General features: G+C 44.8%; 1 protein-coding gene across 1 annotated transcript in view; it reads right to left on the bottom strand.

Moving 5' to 3' along the window:
- The window catches only part of DHX35 (DEAH-box helicase 35), a 73,849-nt gene that overhangs the window by 10,679 nt on the left and 39,975 nt on the right, over window positions 1-23,195 (bottom strand). Inside the window, exons 10-19 of the mRNA XM_069546975.1 lie at window positions 21,484-21,596; window positions 20,464-20,560; window positions 19,409-19,567; window positions 17,200-17,410; window positions 12,825-12,949; window positions 9,114-9,168; window positions 6,517-6,612; window positions 4,661-4,755; window positions 3,944-4,021; window positions 3,117-3,246 (exon numbers count right to left, since the gene is read on the bottom strand). Of these exons, the coding sequence (XP_069403076.1) occupies window positions 3,117-3,246; window positions 3,944-4,021; window positions 4,661-4,755; window positions 6,517-6,612; window positions 9,114-9,168; window positions 12,825-12,949; window positions 17,200-17,410; window positions 19,409-19,567; window positions 20,464-20,560; window positions 21,484-21,596 (1,159 nt within the window). The remainder of the gene's footprint in view (window positions 1-3,116; window positions 3,247-3,943; window positions 4,022-4,660; window positions 4,756-6,516; window positions 6,613-9,113; window positions 9,169-12,824; window positions 12,950-17,199; window positions 17,411-19,408; window positions 19,568-20,463; window positions 20,561-21,483; window positions 21,597-23,195) is intronic.

Genomic DNA, 23,195 nt, shown 5'->3' with positions numbered 1-23,195 from the left:
AGATCCAATAAAACATAGTATGTTGGTAAATAAGTTACCAAAAAGTGGTATAATTTACAAAGCCATCAACAGTGCATGACAATGTCGGTTTTAGTGCATTTTTACCAGCAATGTTCTGACACAAAAGTACCCCTTCTTTAACTGTACACTTAATTGATTATTATTACAGTATTTCTTCTTTTGTGAATTTTCCATTCCATTCTTTTGCCCATTTATCAACTTAGAAATTAGGTTATTCTTTTTCTTAATATGTTAAATAAATTCATTCTATAATAAAGCTTTTAATTTTCTATCCCTTATATCTGCTAAAAATATTTTTTCACTGTTTTCTTTAATATCTAGTTTTTTTTTAATTGGAGGATAATTACTTTACAATGCTGTGTTGGTTTCTGCTGTCAATGTCAGTCACCCACAAGTATACATATATTTCCTCCCTTTTGAAGAGAACTTTTTAATTTGCATGTAGTTTATTGCATTTCCATAATTTTCTCTATTGTTCTTCAGCACAGAACTGAAAAAAAATCTCAAATCTACATTTCCAAACACAATCTGATCCTAGACGCAGTCAGCTCCTCCTCTCCACTTGCCCAAAAGAAGCATGCATGTAGAATGTGCGTTGTTACCAACATGAGATCATTTCCAAGGGGTAAAAACTGCCCTCCTTAAGGGGTATGATAGTGGGAAATCTTAACCATTACAAGGATTATGGCCCTCCAGAGCTCAACCCTACCTTACAAAATCTTATCCCTTAGTACTGAATTTCTCTTGGTAAAAGAATTCAAATTCAATGTAACTCTTCTCCTGGGCGAGGGGTTTGATAGGGACGGAGTGAAGGGACAAAGCAGGTGATAAACAGTTAATCCCACTAGGGAATTGTAAATGGTGAAAAAATATAGGAGATTTAAGTTAATGATCATTCAAGAAAGCAGGTTTGATTAACCACAAACTCCAGCAGGCTCGCTTCAAAACAAAACCATGCAAGGAAGCGGGAGACATGCTTGAAAGCGCCGAAACAATGACGGCGTGAGACCCCAGCCCCTCAGTGGGCTCAGGAAGCTGATGATTCCTAGGGCACGCCGCTCTGCCCACGCTAAAAACAGAAACATGAGGAAAGGTGGCGTTATGCTGAAACCTGCACTGACCGGCCACATCTTAGTCTGCGTTACCACCTTTTTGCTCATTTTCATTGCACCATGACAGTCCCAGTTTGACCATGTAGGGACACGAAAGCTCCCTGGCCTGATGTGGAGGAGGAGCTGAAGACGGAAGCTTGATGTCCACTCAAGAATGAGGAAGAAGGTGGTCTTTTTCCCCTCCCCCGATTTCCCTTCAATTATAAAGCTGCAGCCCATTAAGCTCTCCATGCAGCACCTTCTTGCCCACCTGCCTGTAAGCCTCACAAGCATCCTATTCTTATCAGTCGCTTCTTATCTGTCACTTTGTGCTTTCCTAAATTCTTTTTTCACTGAGGCCTAAAGAATTGGAGCTCCTCCTTTGGAGCCTCCAAGACACAGTTCTGCTGTTTCAAGTTGACAGTGAAAAACAGGTTAAGAAACAAAGATGCAGATGTGTGGCTGTGCTCCATCTCCTGGGAGACAGGCGCTCGATCAGCTTCTCCCCCATCAGCTGCCTCTGTGAGCTTCCTGCTTGCACTGATGACACTTTACCCAGTCACCCAGGCTCAGTGCTTCCCTCTCTTAGAAGCGTGGTCATCCGTCAGCACCCTCTGAGCATCTGATAAGCTCCTTTCTGCCAGCACTTGTCTCCATAGTCCTCCTTGCCTAGTGAGCCCTTTGCCACTGGTTTCTAATCCAACCAGTCTGCTCAACTGGACTTCCACCACCACTCAACGCCTGCTGTGAGCCCTCTCTGTGCCCCCACGACCCCAGGATTCCATCTTCCCTGCACTCCTACTTCAATCTCCGTCACTGTACACCATGAGCACTCAAACATCTATTCCTGTAGTTTCTAAGACAACTGACAATCTCATTTGCAGTACTTTGTGTCTCTGTAGGAATCTCTCTTGTCACTGCACTGTTTCAACAGTAAGAACCACATCTTTGTCATCATGTAATTAGTTGCCCTTAGTACAAAAGCAACATAAGGCTCTGGAATGAAACTGCCTGAGCTCTGAGGCCACTGTACACTCACTGTGCGACCTTCGTGTGGCACGTCACTCCCTGCCTCTCAGCCCACTTTTCTCATCTGAAGAGTGGGGATCACAGCAGCGCGTGTTTCACTGGAGCTCTGTGAGCACTAAATGAACTCATGTATGAAGACACAGCCCTGCTGGGCCTGTAACGGGTGCTGCAGCTAGGCTGGCAAGAGCTAGTGGTGCCAAGAGTGTTGCCAAAGGCCTGGCACACAGGAAGTGTCCAAAAGACAACTGCTGACGGGCTAAGCAGACACACCACCCCACTGAAAGCGTGCGTTCGTGCTACACAGGCTCATCTTTGCTAGTTACCAGCTGTGTTGTCCCAAACTTAAATTAACTTCTCGCTGGGACCTTATAACTCCTCTGTAAAATAAGGATAACATCACCTACACCTTGGAGTAGCAGAGTAAGTGAGAGAGTATTAAGTAAAAACCCCGTGGTGCAACCAAACGTGTCCTCAACTAACATGAGTCACTGCCACTGCCAGAGGCCAGAAACTGTTTTACACAGCACTTCCGTCTCACCCAGCGACTGTCTGGGCTAAACACACAGTACGTGCTTTAGTAACACCTGTAGCTGAAAATAAAAGGCAGTTTATACGAAATGGCCGTAAATGTTATCCACGTAAGTCATTTTTCTTGCAAAGCCTACATGGGAAAATTAACCACATGATGTACAATGAGGTGAAGAATGTTAATGATTCGTAAGTGTTGTCAGGGCTTGTTAAAATTTTTTTAAAAATAAGACTAGCCCTTGGAAATAAAAACCGATCTCCTTGCGGTGGGGGAAATATGCTCACTTCACATGCAGCTTTTCACCAACCCAGGCAATTCAAAATGTGAGCCCAGTGTGGGTCCAGAGTATACTGTGTCGCCTCACACTGCCCGGCCTGAGAACGCCAAGAATGCAACTCCACAGGGCACAGAGAGGAGCGTCATGAGCAGTGGCAGTTTATTCTTACCTTCACTAGATTTCTTGGGCACTTGAAACTTGACGAGAAGCTTTTTCAACTGCTCCCTCACGGTCACAGCTCTGACGAGACCCTTGTAGTTTAGGAAATGCTCCTGACACCACTGGGAGTTCTTGTTGTGCTGCAGACAATGCACACAGAGGGAGGGTGAGACAGGACAACTCTCGACTGAGGCTGCGTGGTGGACGTCACTCAACTCTTTGCCCCCTTTAGCTTACGTAATGGGACAAGATCTTCAAGTCATTGCGGGCCCTTTGGGGCCCATCTCTCTAAACAGGCACTGATCACCCTGCTCACCATCTGACTGCTGTCTGATCTCACTCTCTTGTGCTAAAGGGCAAGTGAGAACTTAACAATAAGCAGAGTCTTAAGTATCTCCATGAGAGTGGCAAACTATCAGACAGAACCCCTTCCCTGCGGCTCTTTGTAAATCAACCTTCCCTCTCTGGCAGCTCAAGGTTATCACTTTACTTGACAACAGGCAAGTACAAGAAGGTCTGGTACTGATGCATAAGCCCATTACTCTGGCCACCTGACACAAAGAGCCAATTCACTGGAAAAGACCCTGATGCTGTGAAAGACCAAGGGCAAAAGAAGAAAGGGGTAGCAGAGGATGAGATGGTTACACAGCATCACCAACTCAATGGACATGAATTTGAGCAAACTGCACTGCAGGAGATGGTGAAGGACAGGGAAGCCTGCGTGCTGCAGTCCATGGGGTCTCAAAAAGCTGGACACGAATGAGCAACTGAACAACAACAGACTGCCTCCCATGGACGGGAGCATGGAGGGGCCTTTGTAGTGGCAGCTGTGCTTACTTTGATAAATGCTTCATACACATTGAGCATGGTAAGATGGTCACCCTCCTCCACAGCAAATTTTCGGTGCACTCGCATCTGGAAAGAATAAGGCAATGTTTAGAAGCTGACTCCTGTGAGCCTCTTGTCCTGGAGGTAACATTACATGATGAATAGCTCAGTATAATTCATTTACAACACTGTCTTAATTTCAAGTGTACATCAATATTGTAACTTTTCCTTCACAGTCTTTCCAGAATTCACCCATCTACTCATCACGAATGCCTGGGCTGGGAGGGCCCTGTCAGCAGCTTGGCTGTGCCAGGCCTGCTGTGCCCAAGCAGGAACTCCTGGCATCCCTAATGAGCCCACCAAGGTTGCCCCCAGAGAAGCCTTGAAAACAACCTTCCTTACTTTTGAAAAGTCAGTAGGACAATGGTTAAGATTTGGACCATGAAAGGCAACTCCACCAATTCTGGCTGAGCAACCGTAAGTTACTGAGCTTTTCTGTGCCTCGAGCTCCAAAACTGGTGACAGTAACACCTCCCTCCCAAGTTCACACTGAAGATAAAATGACATGATGCAGGAAAAACTTTGGCACAATGTCAGGCACACAGTAAAATAAACACTCCAAACTGAAGCTGCTCTGTCACCAGCAGTCCCTGGGCAATTTTAACAAAGGAAAGCCCAAAGTGAGCAAGACTCGTATGAACAGCTTGGGGAAAAAGTCAGACTTACAGCCTGAGACTTCTGGTTTGAGGGGACCACAAAGACATTCTGGATCTGCATCATGGCGGCAATGCTTAGAATTTCCTGAGAACAGCCAAAATTCCCTATAAAACAAAACACGTTTGATTTCAAATATATCATGTGTCACGAGAAGAAAAAGATGTTCTCTGAAGTTTGCCTTGCAGCACACTATAAACCAAGATCATCTATTTCTACATAGCTTCATTTTAAAATCTTACAACATATAAACACTTCACCCTGCCAAATGGGATGCTCTGTATACACGGTCCAGATGAAAGGAGGCCTGGAAGGACTCCATTCTGCAGCAGTCACACCAAGGGACTCTGCCATGAGACTCAACTAGGGTAGGTCAGCTCCACACCTGCTCCCTCCGCTCTAGGTGGACACCTAGAATCCTGGCAGAAAGCCTAAGAGGGAGAGGGGGTGGGGAACATGTGGGCTGTGTCCCTCTGCTCTGGGATCTTATTATGAGGTGGCCTCCCTCTCAACAGGGCTCACTTCACTAGGCAAGGCTGAGGCATACCTAGACTAGGGAAGCACGTGGTGGGCCGCAGCTGCTGACACCTGGGCAGAGTCTGTAGCAACCAGCCCTCCAGGGCATCAGATGGAGTGAACTGCCCTGCACACTCCCCCACAGCTTCCAGCCTCACAAATGATCTTTCCTGCTTCTCAGTGCAAGCCTGGTGGCTCCAAGACACAACTATAGCTAACTTTCACCATGCTTAATCTGAAACACAGCTTTGTTGACTGCCAGTGAATATAAAGTTAGACCAAAGCAAGACAGAACTAGTATTTCCCTTCTCTGGGCTGTTGGGGGTGGCGAGTGCAGTCTCTCTAGTCTCCAGAGGATTTTGACTTCTAAATATGAGAGGATCTTGAGGCTCTACACTTTGATCCCTTAACTCATATTCTCATAAAACTCTGAACGCGTCAGAGAAGTTGGCACTCTTGCCCATTGGTAGTGCAAATACAAAGTGGTGTAGCTGCAAATACAAAGCAGAAGACGCTATGGTGATTCCTCAAAAAACTAAACGCAGAATCGCTGAGCAAACGATTCCACCCTAAGGTATTAGACCTCAAAGAAGTGAAAGCAGGGACGCAAACACATACTTGTACACCTGTGTTCAGAGCAGCATTATTCACAATAGCCAAAGAGAGGCAGCTCCCTAGAATCCACCAACAGGTGAATGGTCTATCTGTACAATGGAATATTACTCAGCCTTAAAAAAAATCCTGACACATGATACAATAGGAACCCTGAAGACATTGTACCAACTGAAAAAATCAGTCACAAAAAGACAAATATTGTATGACTCCACTTATATGAGGTTCCTAGAATAGTCAAATTCATAGAGACAGGACGTAGAACAGTGGTTGTCAGGGGTTGGGGGAGGGGAGAACGGCAGTTAAGTGTTTTAATGGTTAGAGTTCCGGTTTGACAAAAATGAAGACATTCTGGAGATGGATGGTGGTGGTGGTTGGACAACAATGTGAAAGTACTTAATGCTGCAGAACTGTCCATTTTAACATTATTAATTGTATTTTAAATGAGTAAAATGGTTAAGTTTTATGTTGTGTCTTTTTCACCACAAATTTGTACAAAAACTCAGGTGTCAGACCCACAGGAAACAAACAAAAGTGTTTCCTGAATTAATGATGATGGACCTTGAATCGCAAGTTAACAACATGCCCCAAAGCAGACATCTTTAGATTAAAACTTCTTCACTGCTTAAAAAAAATGCTGACACATGCTACATTGTGCCCTCTCCCCCAAGGTACACAGAATTTGAGAAACAACTTTCCGGACAATATAAAATCAATGAGAACTGCTGGTCTCCACCTACCTGATTCAAGCAGCATTTTTGCAAACATGGGATTCAAAGGAAACTCTGCTATTCTCATGCCAAGCGGTTCAGTTAGGCGACAGTCTTTGTCCAGACCTGCCATAAGAACAACAAAAGGCAGAAGGCATGTACCAGTGCTGGAAAATGTACAGTTGTTGGGAGAATAAAAGATAATACATGCTAGCAAAGGTGTATCCAGGAGATGAATCATACACTGCCAGCTTCAATCTGATTGCAGTAGAAAAAGAAAAGATTTCCTCAGAGCTCTTGAATACTCAATTTTGAAAAATTAATTCTAATGACCTCTATGGGCTTCCCTGGTGGCTCAGTGGTAAAGAATCCACCATCAATGCAGGAGATGCGGGTTCGATCCCTGGGTCGGGAAGATCCCTTGGAGGGAGGACGAAATGGCAACCCACTCCAGTATTCTTGCCTGGGAAATCCCATGGACAGAAGAGCCTGGTGGGCTACAGCCAGTGGGGTCACAAAGAGTTGGGACATATCTTAGGGACTAAACAACAATGGCCTCTATGCAAAGACCTAAGTATAAGGAAATGGCCCCAGAGCCGCCTCCAGCTCCCATCCTCTTCTGGTTCTACTTCTCCCCAGAAACTGCCCTCTCCAAGGGCCCAACCCACAACCAGATAGTGCCAAACACAGAGGGCACTTTCCTTAGGGCCCTAGCAGCCTTTGAGCCTGCTAACTACAGCTCCTTGGAAATACGCTTCCCCAGCTTCCACGACCCACACTGTCTGGCTTCCCTGCCACCTCTCCTGCTATTCTCTCTGCATCACCTCTGGACTACTGCACTCACTTCCCACACTAGCGAGGTAATGCTCAAAATCCTCCAAGCTAGGTTCCGGCAGTATGTGAATCACGAACTTTCAGATGCACAAGCTGGGTTTAGAAAAGGCAGAGGAAGCGAAGATCAAATTGCTAACATTCACTGGGGCACAGAGAAAGCAAGGGAATTCCAGAAATAACATTCATTTCTGCTTCACTGACCACGCAAAAGCCTGTGACTGTGTGGATCACAAAAAACTATGGAAAATTCCATTTTTTCCCCATCACTTATGGCAAACAGATGGGGGGAAAACAGAAACAGTGACAGATTTGCTTTCCTGGGTCCCAAAATCACTGTGGACCGTGACTGCAACCACGAAATTAAAAGGCGCTTGCCCCCTGAAAGAAAAGCTATGACAAACCTAGACAGCGTATTACAAAGTAGACATCACTTTGATGACAAAGGTCTGTATAGTCAAGGCTGTGGTTTTTCCAGTAGTCCTGTATGGATGTGAGAGTTGGACCATAAAGAAGGCTGAGCGCCAAAGAACTGATGCTTTCAAACTGTGGTGCTGGTGAAGGCTCTTGAGTCCCTTGGACAATAAGGAGATCAAACCAGTCAATCCTAAAGGAAATCAAACCTGAATATTCATCAGAAGGACTGATGCTGAAACTGAAGCTCCAAAATTTGACCACATGATGCAAAGAGTCAACTCTTAGGAAAGACCCTGATGCTGGGAAAGACTGAAGGCAGGAACAGAAGGGGCTGACAAAGGATAAGATGGTTAGATAGCATCACTGACTCAATGGACGTGAACTTCAGCAAACTCCAGGAGACAGTGAAGGACAGAGGAGTTTGGTGCGCCATAGTCCATGGGGCCGCAAAGAGTCTGACCTGACTCCTGACTTAGTGACTGAACAACATCATCATTTGGAGCTAACTTGAATTGCACATTTTAAATGGGTGAATTACACTGTGTATGAATTATACCTCAATAAAGATCTTAAGAACTAAAAAAAAAAATTTAAGGAACAAAACGTCCACTGAAATTTAATACCAAACTGGATATTATTTTCATTGGAGGCAATCTTCACAGAAAAGACACTTCCAAAAGAGGTGACTTTAGGCCACAATTTTCTCTATTTTAAGATAAATACCACATTTTCAAACAACAAGAGAATAGGAGTTCCTCTATAACATGGTGTCTCCTTGTCCCAACAACATCATAGGCCGGTATTCTACCCAATGCTCCATGGGAACTCCAGGGGCGGAAGGAAGGGGATTTAGGGAGAGAACACTGAGCCAGTTTCAGAACGGGGTCAGGGACAGAGAATAAGGCCCAGTGGGGTGACAGCTGAAATACTGGTAAAAGAACCTTCCAGGTGTCTCTTAGGAAGTATAGCTGTAGCAACGGTTATTAAAAGCTTTTGATGTGTCGACATGCTTCATAAATTCACTGTCATGACTGGATTTCATGATCCAAGCATAAAGTGAAAGTAAAGTGTTAGGTGCTCAGCTGTGTCTGACTCTTCGCAGCCCCATGGACTGCAGCCTGCCAGCCTCCTCTGTCCATGGGATTTTCCAGGCAAGAATACTGGAGTGAGTTGCCACACCCTCCTCCAGGGGATCTTCCCGACCAAGGGATCAATCATGGTCCCACCTTATTTTAGTAAGCTTGCATGTCACCGAAAGGATCATATATATGGGAAGACCCAAGTCCATCCTTGAAGATACCAAGAGCCCTAGAGTGAATACAGCCTAACATCACATATTAATAAATACGTAAGAAACACAGAGTAAGAGACAGACGTACCTCCCAGAGCATAGAGTAACTCCAGTGCTTGGACCATCGACTGCGCTGGAGGTGGCTGTAGGAAACATAAACCGCCCCCAAGTTAATTTCATCAGGTACCAGCCATAACAAGGCGACTGTTTCCTGCTCAAACCCACTCTTCGCTTAACACGCCCCAGACTTCCCAGCCTCCACACTTCCACCCTGGAGATGTCCTTCCTCTCCCTCTCGGCACCCTTCTACTCCTCGGTCTTCGATCTCAGCTTGATTAAACATTTCCTTTGAAGCTTTCCCTCATGCGTCACTCCCATCAGGAGAGATGGGTCCTTACCTTCAACTACCTTCTTGCTTTCCCTAAACTCTCATCAAACATTTCTAATTTTTACCTCATGTTTCAACCTTCTAAGAAGCCTCATGATACCGCAGTATTGATGGATGATTCACCTTTGTATCACCCAGAGCTCCGTCCCAGGCCCTCTCTATAGGGACTAACTGACATCGGTTGAATTTGAACTTCTGGGAATAGAGAATGCCAGACAATCTAAAGTTTAACAAAGCTAATACTGTGACTTTCAGTCTGAGTCTCTGGATCCTCACTGTCTTCTTTCTTTCCACGAACCTTTACTGAACATCTACTACCGCGTGCAAGCCATCACTCCTGTCTCCTAAACTATTTCATCCATAAGCCACATAATAAAATTACCGTCCTTCTGCAAATGGCGTAACTTTTTTTTCTCAATGCGTTCACAACAAATGTATTTTAAATATATACTTTGGCAGGTGAAGAAAGTGAGTAACAAAACATAAAAGACATTTGAACAAGATCCTAGAGGCCACTGGTAGCAAAGCCAGAGACAGAACTAGGGTCTCGTTTTTTCCACTCTGCCACACCCACTTGGAGAAGGAAATGGCAACCCACTCCAGTACTCTTGCCTGGAAAATTCCATGGACAGAGGAGCCTGGTAAGCTAGAGTCCATGGAATCGCAAACAGTCGCACACGACTGAGCAACTTCACTTCATACCCACTGGACTGCCAAGGAACAAAGGTATACTTCTGGAAGCTGTGCTGACTGCAGGCACACACTGACCAGGGCAGGAACTAGACCTGACTCACAACACACCAGGGCTTCAACAAATCGCTGTGGACTAAATCACATAATTGATTCACTAGTCCTTCCTCAGTGCCCACGACATCCTACTTTACGAAGAGGAAACACACAGCAAGCCCCGGAAAGGGGGCTTGACCAGTTTCTTTACACCGAGATTACATGAGTAACAGGGATAGACCGAGCACTGAATGAGGTTCTGAATAATTACAGAACAAAACAGACAGGCCCTCTTGGACTCTTTTTAATCCTTGGCCCTGTTTGCAATCACCAGGCCTGACGAATTCTGCTCTTGAGATTCATCATCAGTCCAAAAGCCCACACCTTTGCCCCCTCCTCCCCTAGTCACATCCAGAAGATTTTCACCTCAACACACACTTACTAGTATTTCTCTATGGCCTCATCTGATTGGATCGCATAAAAACAGCTTTAATGCAGCCCGAAGGACTGTGGGTGTACACTTTCAGTTTGCTTCTCTCACTGCCTGATGTTCTGTTCCCACTGCTTCTTGTACTCACAGCCGCTTCCCAGCGATGACCCTGGGACAGCTGCATGCTATTCCGACAAGGTCGTACACTATGAAATGAGCACCTTTCTTGCTACTGGGCAACTGAGTGGTTTTCAGTTCTTTGCTACTGTAATTATCACTGCTAAATATATAAAATTATATGCAACCTGTGATTTCAATAAAAAAAAAACACACACAATTTCAGGGGAAGATAACCAGAAGGGAATATATGAAGATGTTTTTATATGTATTTCCTTCATTTCTCAGCTGTCCAAAAGTGTATGATTTTTATTATTATATTTTTAAATTTAATATAAAATGATACTATAATCATTATCCTACATATAAGTTATTTGTTTCTTTTGAATTATTTTCAGGAGAAAATTTCCCAAGAAGAAATACCAGGCATTGCTACAGCTCATAATGTCAGAAAGTCCTCCATGAGGACTGAAACAGAATACAAAACCGTTTCCCCCAAGTTGTGGCAGCTGGACTTTATGATTTTTCTTTATGTTTGATCATTCAATTAATGTAGAGTGCAACAGCTATTTCAATTTGCATTTCTTTCTCCTAAAGAAGTTAAACATATTCTAATGTTGGTTACTATCTGCGCTGTTCATGCAACATCAGGGACTTTATCATCCAGGAATCTAGCCTAGATACACACATCAACAAGGTTGGGATAGAATAGAGAGTCAAAAAAATACAGTTTTCAAGTCATAAAAATTCAAGAAGAAAACATGAGTATTTATTAACTGACTGAGATATGGGGAAGTGCTTCACAAGCACAAGGAAGAAAATCATAGAGGCAAAGGTAGAAAGATCTTGCTGTGGTAATGTTTACAGTGGCTGCACATAACTAAATGAACAATAAAATACAAACGACTAGAAGAACTATTTACAAGAAATACTATAGACAAAGGTTAATAGTTTTTTACTAGTTAAGTCTTTAATAGTTAGAGGACTCTTAAAAATCACTAATAAACACTAGAATAGTTTAATTCAGAAGAAATATAAAGTGGCTGATAATTTTCCAGTGCTCATGTATGGATGTGAGAGTTGGACTATAAAGAAAGCTGAGCGCAGAAGAATTGATGCTTTTGAACTGTGGTGTTGGAGAAGATTCGAGAGTCCCTTGGACTGCAAGGAGATCCAACCAGTCCATCCTAAAGGAGATTAGTCCTGGGTGTTCACTGGAAGGACTGATGCTAGAGCTGAAACTCCAATACTTTGGCCACCTCATGCGAAGAGTTGACTCATGTGAAAAGACCCTGATGCTGGGAAAGACTGAGGGCAGGAGGAGAAGGGGACAACAGAGGATGAGATGGTTGGATGGCATCACTGACTCAATGGACATGAGTCTGAGTAAGCTCCTGGAGTTGGTGATGGACAGGGAGGCCTGGCGTGCTGCAGTTCATGGGGTCACAGAGTCGGACACAACTGAGCGACTGAACTGATAATTTTTTTAACCTTATGAGAAATCAAAAAATTTAAGAGATAGTATTTTTCCTTCTTCCTCCCACCAACCAAATTAGAAAAACTCTAAAAGAAGATAACATGGCAGGATGGGTGGCCAGTGAGTCAGGCATGCACGCACTACTCAAGCTTTTACCTATAAAGGAATTCGGCCATGTATCGAGGACCTACGAAATGATTATGGCCTTTGACCCAATAAACCCACTCCTGGAAATAATCAAAAATGCAATCAGCTGTAGGGACTTTCCCTGTAGCTCCACCATAGCCCTCCTGGCTTCCCCAATCGGGACACTTGTTTATCATGCTGACACACTCCTGGATCACTCCACCCCTCCCGACTCGCTAAAATCCCACTTGGGTTTCAGGTCTCGCCTCAGACATGACTTAACTGGGCTGCAGGCCTTTTCTGTGTCTCTCAGAGCACAGGGCACAGACCTGTCATTGCTTCACTTATTCTCTCTCCCCCAACAGACAAGAATAGAAGTTGTCACCCTTGTCTGGCTGTTCTCCCCTGGACCCTGCACACAATCCCCGCAGCTAACTGAAAAACACCAGAAAGGTAGCACACTCTATACCGATGTCAGCACTCCCCGGGGAGCATTCCAGTCTCCCGACAGCTGCAGATGGAAGGCAGGACTTACCGACATGAAGTGGAACCTGAGGACGTTGTTGATCCCTAGCGCCTTCAGCTGCAGGATGACGGGGGCCAGGTTGCTCCGCTGCATCTCAGGGACAGTGGACTGAGGCAGCTGGTCAAAGGCTTCCTCTGGGGATAGGAAATCAGAACTGTTTGGGATCAACTGTCACAATCAAATGTGATCATTCTGCCAAAGAAACACTTCTCTCACTTTAACAAGGGGCTCTAGGAGTCTGAGCTCAGACTCATATGATACTGTGATAGAATGTTGCTTCTTATTTAGCAAAGACCCTTTTTTTCAACTTTAGATAAATATATTTTAACAGTATGTCTTTATAAAAGTATGTCCTTTCACTTTAGAATGCTTTTTACAATGTGCTTCTTGTTAGCAAAACATTAAAACAAAACAACAACTGTTACTGGGGGTGTCCTGTTTCCATTCCCTCTGCTAGGGATGGAGCCAAGGAGCCAAGGACTATACATAAAAGCAAAGGACAATTTCAGGACAAATTACCAAATAAAACCAGAATATAACCAAAATATCTCTAAAGTATTAAAAAATGACCAAATCTCATAAAGACCAAAAACTGTCCAACTTTTAAAATCAAGCCAGGTACATACATCACTCCCAGAATCCAATGCTGCCCCAAACGGATTAATGAATGCTTACACACACCATCAGGAACAAAAGGTGACCTCGAACAGGAAAAGGCACCACAAGGTTCAGGAGGCCAAGATGGGAGGGGCCGGAGACGGGGGAGGGAGGGAAAGAGACTCTGGGAAGCCTTTATAAAGAAGCTAGATAAAAAGGGTGAGGGAAAAAAACAGGGAGGAAGAGATTAAGCCCTTTTTGTGTATATTCAGAAAGTCTATGGATCATTTAGAGAAGGATTATAGACAAAATCCTCCCACATCAGTCAACATTTTAACTGTGCACACCCTCCTTCACACAAAGGTGGCCTAGCTTCCAACATAAATCTTTAATTAACCAGAGAAAAGTCACAGCAGAACAAAAGGCGTCATGAAGAAACAGCATCATCACTGAAGGACTTAAAAAAAAACCTTTAGTTTCACAAGAGACAATAAATATTCTGTGAGCTGACTGATACAAATCGTCAAATGCATGGGCCCACCTGGAAGGTTCCAGGTAACAGGGAATGGCAGGAAGTTCCAAATGGGATATTCACTTCAAGTTTCAAGAGCATTTGGTGGGTAGCCTTTTGGTAGGATAACCACATTTTCCAAGCACACTGAGATCAGATAAGAGGACAATCCTGATGAAGATGCTCACAGGAGGTAGGTGTTTCTTAAGAGTTCAAGGACTCTTAAGTTCAAGGACACTTGAGTCTACTGAGGACTCAAGTACACAAGGCACTGGGCCAAGGGCTGCAGGAGCTGTAGGCCAACAGCTTTTGAGACATTTCTGTGATTCAGAGGGGTCTGGGACCAAGATGAGGATCAGGCTAGGTCCCAGTGGAGGGTCCTCCCGAGGAGAAATGGAGGTTGAAGGGTGGAGGGAGGATGGCTGATGGGAGAAGGGATTTAGGGCACTGACATCCGGGAGCGGAAGCCAGGGATGAGGTGGACCCAATGGGCAGAGAAAACGGCCCAGGGAAAGGGACACAGGTATGAGAAGCAGGTGTGGGAAGACAGAAGGTAGATTCAAAACAGAGTAGTTCAGCAAGGGTGCAGTGCAGGGTCAGTGCTGGCGGAGAGCAAGAGCAGACAAGCCAGAAAGTCCTGGAAGGATCTGGGAAACTGTTAAGGGTCAGAGGAGGTAGCACCCTACTCAGAGCTGTGATCTCTGGAAGCAGGTTGGCGGAGGAAACCTAGAGGCTGGATCTGCTGTACCCCGTTACTGTCGGCTGGTCTCCCCCCAACCTCACCTCCACTAAAGCTGCTCGCACCCTTTACCCAAGTCCACTTGCCTATCTTTAGTCTCCAGTCTGCTGTTTGATTTCACTGGAGCATGAGATGATGCTGGCCATTTCCTCCTTAGAAGTAACTTTAGTTCCTCAGGTTAAATAAAGAATTACCATGTGACCCTGCAATTCTACTCCGAGCTGTGTATCCAAAGGAATTAAAAATATAGACTGGGGCACACGTACATGCTTGTTCACAGCAGTGCTATTCACAACAGCCAAAAGGCAGACACAACCATCATCTGATAAACAAACTGTGGTACCTTCATACGATGGAATATTATCCGGCCATAAGAAGGAATAAAGTACTGATACACTGTAAATGAACCTGGAAAACATTATGTTGAATGAAAGAAACCAGAAACAAAATGTCACATTATATGATTTAATTTCTGTGAAATATCCAAAACAAATACACTCATCCCTTGGTATCCACAGGAGACTGATTCCAGGACACCCCTCTCCCCCACTGCAGATACCATAATTTGAGGATGCTCAAGTCCCTTACAGAAAATGGCACAGTATTTGCATATAACCTACACACATCCTCTGAATACTTTAAATCATCTCTATACTTATAGTACTTAACAAAATGTAAACGCTATATGAACTGTTGCTGGTGTGTAGGCAACTTAAGTATTGCTTTCTGAAACTTTCTGGAATTTTTTTTCCCAAATATTTTCAATCTGCAGTTGGTTGAATCTATGGATACAGAGGGCCACCTGACCATCCAAAACGACAACAAAGACTGCCAGTTGTCAGAGGCTGGCAACAGGGAGAAATGAAGAAGGAAATACTGCTTAACAGGTAAGGACTTTTACTTTAGAGTGATAAAGATGTTTCCTAACTAGATAAAGGTGGTGGCTGTACACTGTGAAGATAATAAATGCCACTGAAGTGTTCAAGTTAAAAAGGTTCATTTCATGTTATGTAAATTTCACCTCAATAAAAACACATTTAAGTTTCCTGAAACTTCCTCTTCCCCATATTTCAGTTCGCCTTTGAAACTGGCTTTCCTCTATTTCCATCATTCCCTCTTAATACCTTCAGTGGAAGAACCTTACCTCTCTGGCTTCAGGTTCTGCATTCTCCCTCCCTTCCATGAATCCTTCTTACCCTGTTCCTCCCCTCCAAGTACTAGTACATTCCACTTCCTCTGCTTGCTGTGACGAAATCTAAACCCCACTGCTATCCCCTCACCTGGATTAACTACTGAGTTGCCGGAAAGATCAGGCTCAATTATGGACTGTGAAGCCCTCCCCAGTAGGAATAACTCCCTGCTCTCTGCTTCCAAAGCTCATTCAGTTATGGCAACTCTATCACACCATAATATGCTAATCTGTTCATGAGCCTGCCTCCACCACCAGGCTGTCCAGCCATGTGGCCTCAGACCATGTCTCAACTGGCTTTAGATTTCCATGCCTGGCACAGAGCAGGTGCTCTGTAAACATCTGCGAAAAAGAATAAATGATGTCAAGGACTGAACAAGGATGATGGTAATCCGAAAGGAAAGGCGAGATAAGAGGTAAAACCCCTGGATCTGGTTAAGTGACTGCAGAGGGATATTGGACAGAGGAGGGAATTAAAAATGATTTGAAAATTAAGTCTAGATAATTGAGAGAAACCTTGACACTGTCACCCACAGAAGAGAGGTACAATGAAGTAAACAGCAGCTCTGGAGACCTCATTTTCTGTAGACAAGACTGCTGTTTAGTTGGAGAGAAAACTCCTTAAGGGCTAAGACAGTCTTCATTGTAATTTCACATTGCTCCTTCAAAGTCAAGCATGGAGCAGGAGCTGACCAACTGCTACCAATGAGTCTCAGGAGAGACCCTGCTGGTTTGGCTCTGCAAAGGTGCTCTGAACCAGAGCTAAAGATGGAACCCACTGTGGGGCCCCACAGGATTCAAGGATCTCAGAACAAAAAAAAATGCCACATGATGCTAAAAGAATGTTAAGAAAGACGGAACAAGGGTCCAAGCTACATGTCACATGGCTGCTGACAGGCCAAGGCCCAGACTAGGTCAGAAAAGGGGTGGCAAATAATCGCTAATTCATGGGACTTCAATGGTGGTCCAGTGGCTAATACTCCTCACTCCCAACGCAGGGGGCCCTGGGGTGCCATCTCTGGTCGGGGAACTAGATACTACATGTCCCAACTAAGAGTTCACATGCTGCAACTAAAGACCCTGCATGCCACAACCAGGACTCCGCGCTGCCGAATAAATAAATATATTTTTAAACTGGTCTAGCTTTGGCCAGTGAGGAACAGTAGCAAAGAAGGGCCATGTCTGGAGCGAGGAAGGTGGTGGGGTCAGATTACAGAAGGCCTTGTGAGGAAGATCTGGGTCTTAAGTTCTGCTTATTAGGGAGGGGTAGATACCTGTAATATTCTCTGATGCCCAGGCTGACTAGGAGAAAGGCAAAACCCCTAGAAGAGAAAAAAGCCACACTTACCTGTATAAAGGCGGTAACATTTCCCTGAGCGGCTGCGGCCACCGCGTCCTGCTCGCTGGTTGGCTGATGCCTGGGACACTGGGACCACCACCAAGCACTCGATAGCTGTCCTGGGGTTGTAGGCCCGGAGCTTCACGAAGCCACAGTCAATCACGTACACAATCCCGCTGATTGTGATGGAGGTTTCTGCTACATTGGTGGCCACGATCACCTAGGTTCCCCCACAGGAAGGAGAGTCAGGATAAAAGTGTTTTGGTTGTCTTCACTCTGAATAGTCAAAGTCCCAAAAGATGTCAAGATATCTTCAATAGTGTAGAACCTGTGAGAGGCAGTGAGGTATCCTGGATAGACTAGGATGAATTTTAGGCTCAGGTGCCTTGGGTTTCAACTCTCCCTAAGCTTGGGACCTTGGACAAGTTCCTTAACCTGTGAGCATGTTTGCTTGTTTCCGTAATAAAATTTACCCTCTCCTGGGGTTCTTCAGAGGATTAAACGTGAAACATACATGAAACGATTATTAGAGCCTAGTACCTGGCTCAGAGCAAATATTCAACAAACATCAGTTTTTACCTTTTGAACTCAAGTGACGCACATCACCACCTGTGCCTGTCATTTACTCATGTTCTAACTGCTTTCTGAGGGCCTGCACTTTGCCAGCCACGCTTCAAGGTGCTAGGAATGGACAGTGGACAAGATCCACATTCCAGTGTGAATGTCTAGGTGGAGAAATAGTGAACATAAGACAGTGACGAACGCCAGGAGGAAAATGCAGGCGGGAATACTCTAGCATTATGTAGTGTTCAATGTACACATCATGTTATAATATGTTAATAATGGAGCATGCATACTTCAGGTTAGATGGCCAGGGAAAGCCTCTCTAAAAGTTGATTTTAGGCTGAGACCTGAATAACAGGCAGCAACCGGCCCTACAGAGATCCAGGCAGAGGAAGGAGAAACAGCCGGTGCAGCCACAGACCAGCATTATTAAATAAAGATGAGGTTAGGAGGGATGCCGGGACCCGATCATGCACGGTCGCTGGGCCACAGGAGGGGTTTGCATTTTATTCCAAGCGCGCTGAGTGCTGCCCCTGGAGGGTATGAAGCAGCAGGAGACATATAAATAGCACTTGCAAGTTTGATCAGGCACTTTTACTTAGATCATTTTATAAAAACCTCCCTACTATTTTTATGTAGCAGACTCAGGATTTTATGCTATAAAATCATCTATCTAAAAGTTACTATTATTCATGTTTTACAGCTGAGAAAACCAGGCCTCAGGGTTGAGTAACTCATCCCAGTGCACAGGGTAACTCAGGTCTCCTGACTGGATGGCTACAATTCACGTTTGACTGGACAGACTTGAGCAGCTCCATCCCAATGGCCGGGGTGCCCTCTTAAAAGTGACCTGAATTTGGGAGTGGATCCTCCGACCAGCCGTCTCTCACCTACTGTGTTCTCTGCCACCTGCTGATAGCTACTCTAAGGCAACTTTGGGCCAGTTCTCACTGGATGAAGGGTAAACAGAGCAGGGCCCAGGGAGGTGACAGATAGGAAACAGACTGGTTGCCTACTGGCTCCTTTAAACCAGGGCTTCTCACCATGCCCTGCCCCACCCCAATTTCAAGGCTAGGTACTTTTAAGCCACACCTTGAATTAACTGACTTAAATTTGGCTCTATAGGCAAATTGATTTTTCAAACAGATGGCTGAGAAACCATTTTACAGTAGCTAATCTACTGTTTCTGACTGATCACAATTCACCAAGACAATCCTTTAAACCAAGATACTGTTGTGTGATAGGGAAAGAAAAGCAAAGAGAAGTCACCTACTCTGATAATTACTAAACTTTCTGTGAGGCAGGCTGAGAAATCTTTGCAACTCATTATTTATTGTGCGCTTTTATCCTTGTTTATGTTTTTTGGGGGGATTTTGGCTATGCAACTTGATGGAAATTAGTTTCCCAACCAGGGATTGAGCCCAGGCCCTCAGCAGTGGAAGAGCAGAGTACTAACCACTGGACTACCTGGGAATTTCTTTCTGTATGCTTTTAGCTCTGCTGCACAGAAATACAGACCTTAAGTTCTTTAAAATACCTTCCTATTTAGCATGTTCTACTTCAATGTAAAATAAACCTTTCCAGTAGAGGGCACGGGGGCACCAGCATGATTACAGACGGCTGCAAACGCCCTTGGTCCCTGGGTTAGTCTCACCTTTCTGACACTGCGTGACACCCTTTCAAACACTTTCATTTGCTCAAAGGAGGGCAGTCCTGCATACATGGGGAGAATCCGGAGGTGTCTCTTCATCCCAGTCTGACCCAGCGCTCGAGCCTGCTCGATCAGCATTGACACGACAGTTTCCACCTCTTCCTAAAATCATTGAGATGGGGACCAAAGAAACTGAGGTCAGACTGAAGCATGTCATTTTATCTGACTGCAAGAAAATGTAGGATGGGGTCAGGACCATAAATCCAGTCAGATTTGTGACTGTCAGAGTCATCACACTCCACAGTGGGGTGGTATTTGATCAAATGCAACCGAACAATGGTGCCAACGGGGTGAAAAGTCGTGACTGTCCGATTAATTACTCAAGTCCACACTACCTGCAGTCAACAGAAGAATTCCTGATGCACCAAAATGACTGAGTTTTTTTTTTTTTAATATATTGCAGCAAACAGTGTGGCATATACATGGACAAGCTGTGGCATACAAAATCGCTGTAAGCTTGTCCTAGAAAAGATTACTGAACAATGGAAAATGCTTGACAGTGGAAATGATTCCAACTAGAGGGTAGTTCTGAACAGAGCTACAACCTTGAGTGAGCCTTTAGGCCTGTCTGGTTGTTTTTCCAGTGGTGTGCCAACCTGTGCCCTCCAGGGTGAGCTGCAAAGGCGTCACTGGGAAACAGGTGCAGCAGCGACACAGAGGCGTAGTATGTGCCTCGTGCAGCATTCAATCCTGGCATCAAAACGGCCCACTGGCTTAGCTCTCGGATTTACTCTGGAATCAGCTGATAAATTTAAAACGTCTGGCAGACAGAACAGGCAGGACCTAACGATTCTCTGGCAATTGAGTCAACAGATGAATGACATCAAACTGAACAATTTTTTTATGCAATTAAATAACCACAAAGAGAGCTCTGTATACATTTTGGTGCTGCTTTTTTTAAAGATTTTTTTTTCTTTAATTTTTATTGTAGTATAGTTGCATTTGGTATGGCCTTAACATGTCTGTTCGCCAGAGGAAAAAAGGTTCATTGGAATTACCTGACCAGTGAGAAATGCTAATATGTCTCCATCTCCCTCAGTCTGGTGAATTTTCATCACAGTTTCTACGGTTGATTTGATGTAATCTGGAACAGGACTGAAAAGATGTATGAGATAAATTCATCACCAGAATATGCTCATTAATTACAGATCAATTACCTTAGTAATCTGCCAGCAAAGCCTTGTGAAAGTTAGTTTGCGCCTGCCCAGCAGATAATCGGCATATGAATAATTAAAATAAACATTTTTTTTTTAATGCAGAATTCAAATACAATCCGTAATTACATGTAAACTACTATTTTTGGCTTTATTTGCAGAGACAGCAAAGCAATACAGCCCATGCAAACCAATGTCCTATCTGTAGCATGCAAAGATTCCCGGACAGGAAAAGTGGGTCTCTTGTCCCAGTGCTGAATTCCACATTCTTTCCATTTCCCCTCCTGACCACCAGCTGCATGTCTGAGGGGAGTAGATGGAACGCACGGGTGCCTGCCCCTCTAAAATGCCTCAGAAGTCAGGCTCGTAACTCTCTGGATTTATCTGCCTCTGACTTAGGCTCCCAGTCTTCCTCTGTACAGTGAAAAGGAGTAGGAATTAGGATGACCCTTTCCTGTTCAAAGAGGCTCCTCCCGAAAATGTCAGCCAGGCCTTCCTGCTAAGATGTAGAGGGCTGAGAACCAAATGATTCAAATTACCAATACCATCCGAGCTGACAGTCTTGTAAAGCCCAGTTTGGACTGTTCTAGAGCCCTCCTCCCTGCAACCTTGTTCCCGTTTTGCTCTTTGCAGCTGAGCCAGGGGCCACAGAGTCACAGAAACCTGCACATCTGGAGGGAGACTTGAAGTCCTGCAGCGATACTGAGGGAGGGTTCCAGAACATCCCATCAGGGACAAACATGCCCTTGCTCAGCAGCCTGGCACACTGCCCTAGAAGCTGCAAGCAGACGCAGCTGCTTCTCAGCCCACTGAACAGACCTGGTTTTCCAATCGCCCTCACTAAAAATGCAAGGACTGTCAAACCTCTGTAGATAAAAGATGTCCACTGGAAATGTTCGCCCTTCCACTGTAAGGATCACGCACGTATCCCTGGTTGGGTCACTGGTGTCATTGTGATTAAAGAAATCCCGAAATTTCTAAAAGAAATTTAAAAAAAAAAATCTTCATTGCTCAAATTAAAAAAAAAAAGGTTCATAGTAACTCATGGAAAGAATGAAAACAATATAAAACTGGCAGAGCAGGGGGTGGGGGGTAGGGATTGGCTATATGTAATACAGACTAAGGATAACAAAATAATTATTCAAAAAATCATACTTTTATTCTTATAATTTTGGGGAGTCACATTTCAATGGCAGACTCTATTGAAGACTTGACAGAAATGATCAAGGTTAAATTTCCAAAGTGCATTCAGCTGTGAACCTAAGTCAACACGCAGCAGAGGGATTATTGATCTTACCCCACCCGCCCCCCCGTCCCCCAAACTGCATTTAACCACAGACTAGGTCAAAAGGTGTAACTCAAGTTAAAGGTGGATTACATCAGGCTGATAGATACTTCTGATCTGGAAAGCACAGCTCTGACCATGCACGTGATCCCTGTATAAAGGAAACCTGTACATCGGTGAATGGCAGGAAATGTTCCTGGAAGTGCAATCACAGATCTACAGGTCCTGTGTTTGCAGGACAGAGTCCTCTCCCTCTTTATATGCCCCTCAGGAGGCAGCACAACACTCCGTATGGGCAGGTCGGCAATTACCCACTTCTCCCATGCTCCCACAGGACCTCGTTGAGAGAAGTGGCTCTTGGCAATTCCACCCAAAGAGGGGGCCACGTCTTCTTCAATGGCACTTGATCCCCAGGTCTGCGGTCTCTACGGAGGCCTGGTGGGAGAGCTCTTGACCTTCCCAGTCCCCTGAAGCCTGGCCACGTGCTGCTTTCTCCTCTCCTAGGAGGCCCAACCACGGGAGGGCCGTCTTCTTTCCTTCCCAGGTTATCTCCCCTAAACACGTCCACATCTGCTCCTGGAAACCAGGATCCAGGGGTTCCCTGAGAACCTGAATCGAGTACAACGTGAAAAGGCCTGGAGGAGCACTTCTAGAAGAGTCGACTAGACTGAACTCCAAAATACCTGCATGCTGCATGTCAACCTCCACGTCATGTCTGAGCAGAGTAAACACAGACATAAAAGAACAAGCCTCGGGCCAAGAGAAGTACTGTGCTGTGCCATGGAGACCCACACAGCTCCACCCTTCTTTCAAGTAAATTCCCTGCAAGTGACTTCAGCCTTCCTGTGTCCTATGGTATGCAAAGCACGGGCATGCTACAAGTGATGCACAAACAAGGGAGAAGGCACTGCTCCCCTCTCCCCCAAACAGTGAATAAGCCAGGGAGGAAGGTATGCAAAAACCAACCATAACATAAACCGAGCCTCAGTGACCAGATGATCAGAAAAGAGCTGCGCGTTACAGTCAGGGGAGGAGAGGGCCCACAGTGATACGGTGCAGGGAGGGGGGTCTTGGACATGGCCAATCTCTTGGCTAAGCCTGGAAGGATGAGCAGGGCTATCACTGGTTGGGAAGGAGAAGAGGCGCCCTCTTCCAAGGATGACAGCAGAGATGTAAAGACAGAGAGTTACTCTTTCAAAAAATAAAACTCAGCATTAACTGAGAAGGCACAAGATTTTTGTCCTTAAGATCTTTATCTTTTATCTGTATTCGGAAGTATTAAACATATATA

The sequence above is a fragment of the Ovis canadensis genome, chromosome 13 (genome assembly GCF_042477335.2).
Source record: "Ovis canadensis isolate MfBH-ARS-UI-01 breed Bighorn chromosome 13, ARS-UI_OviCan_v2, whole genome shotgun sequence".
In the NCBI taxonomy this organism is placed as follows: Eukaryota; Metazoa; Chordata; class Mammalia; order Artiodactyla; family Bovidae; genus Ovis; species Ovis canadensis.
This window is presented reverse-complemented; position numbering and strand designations above follow the sequence as displayed.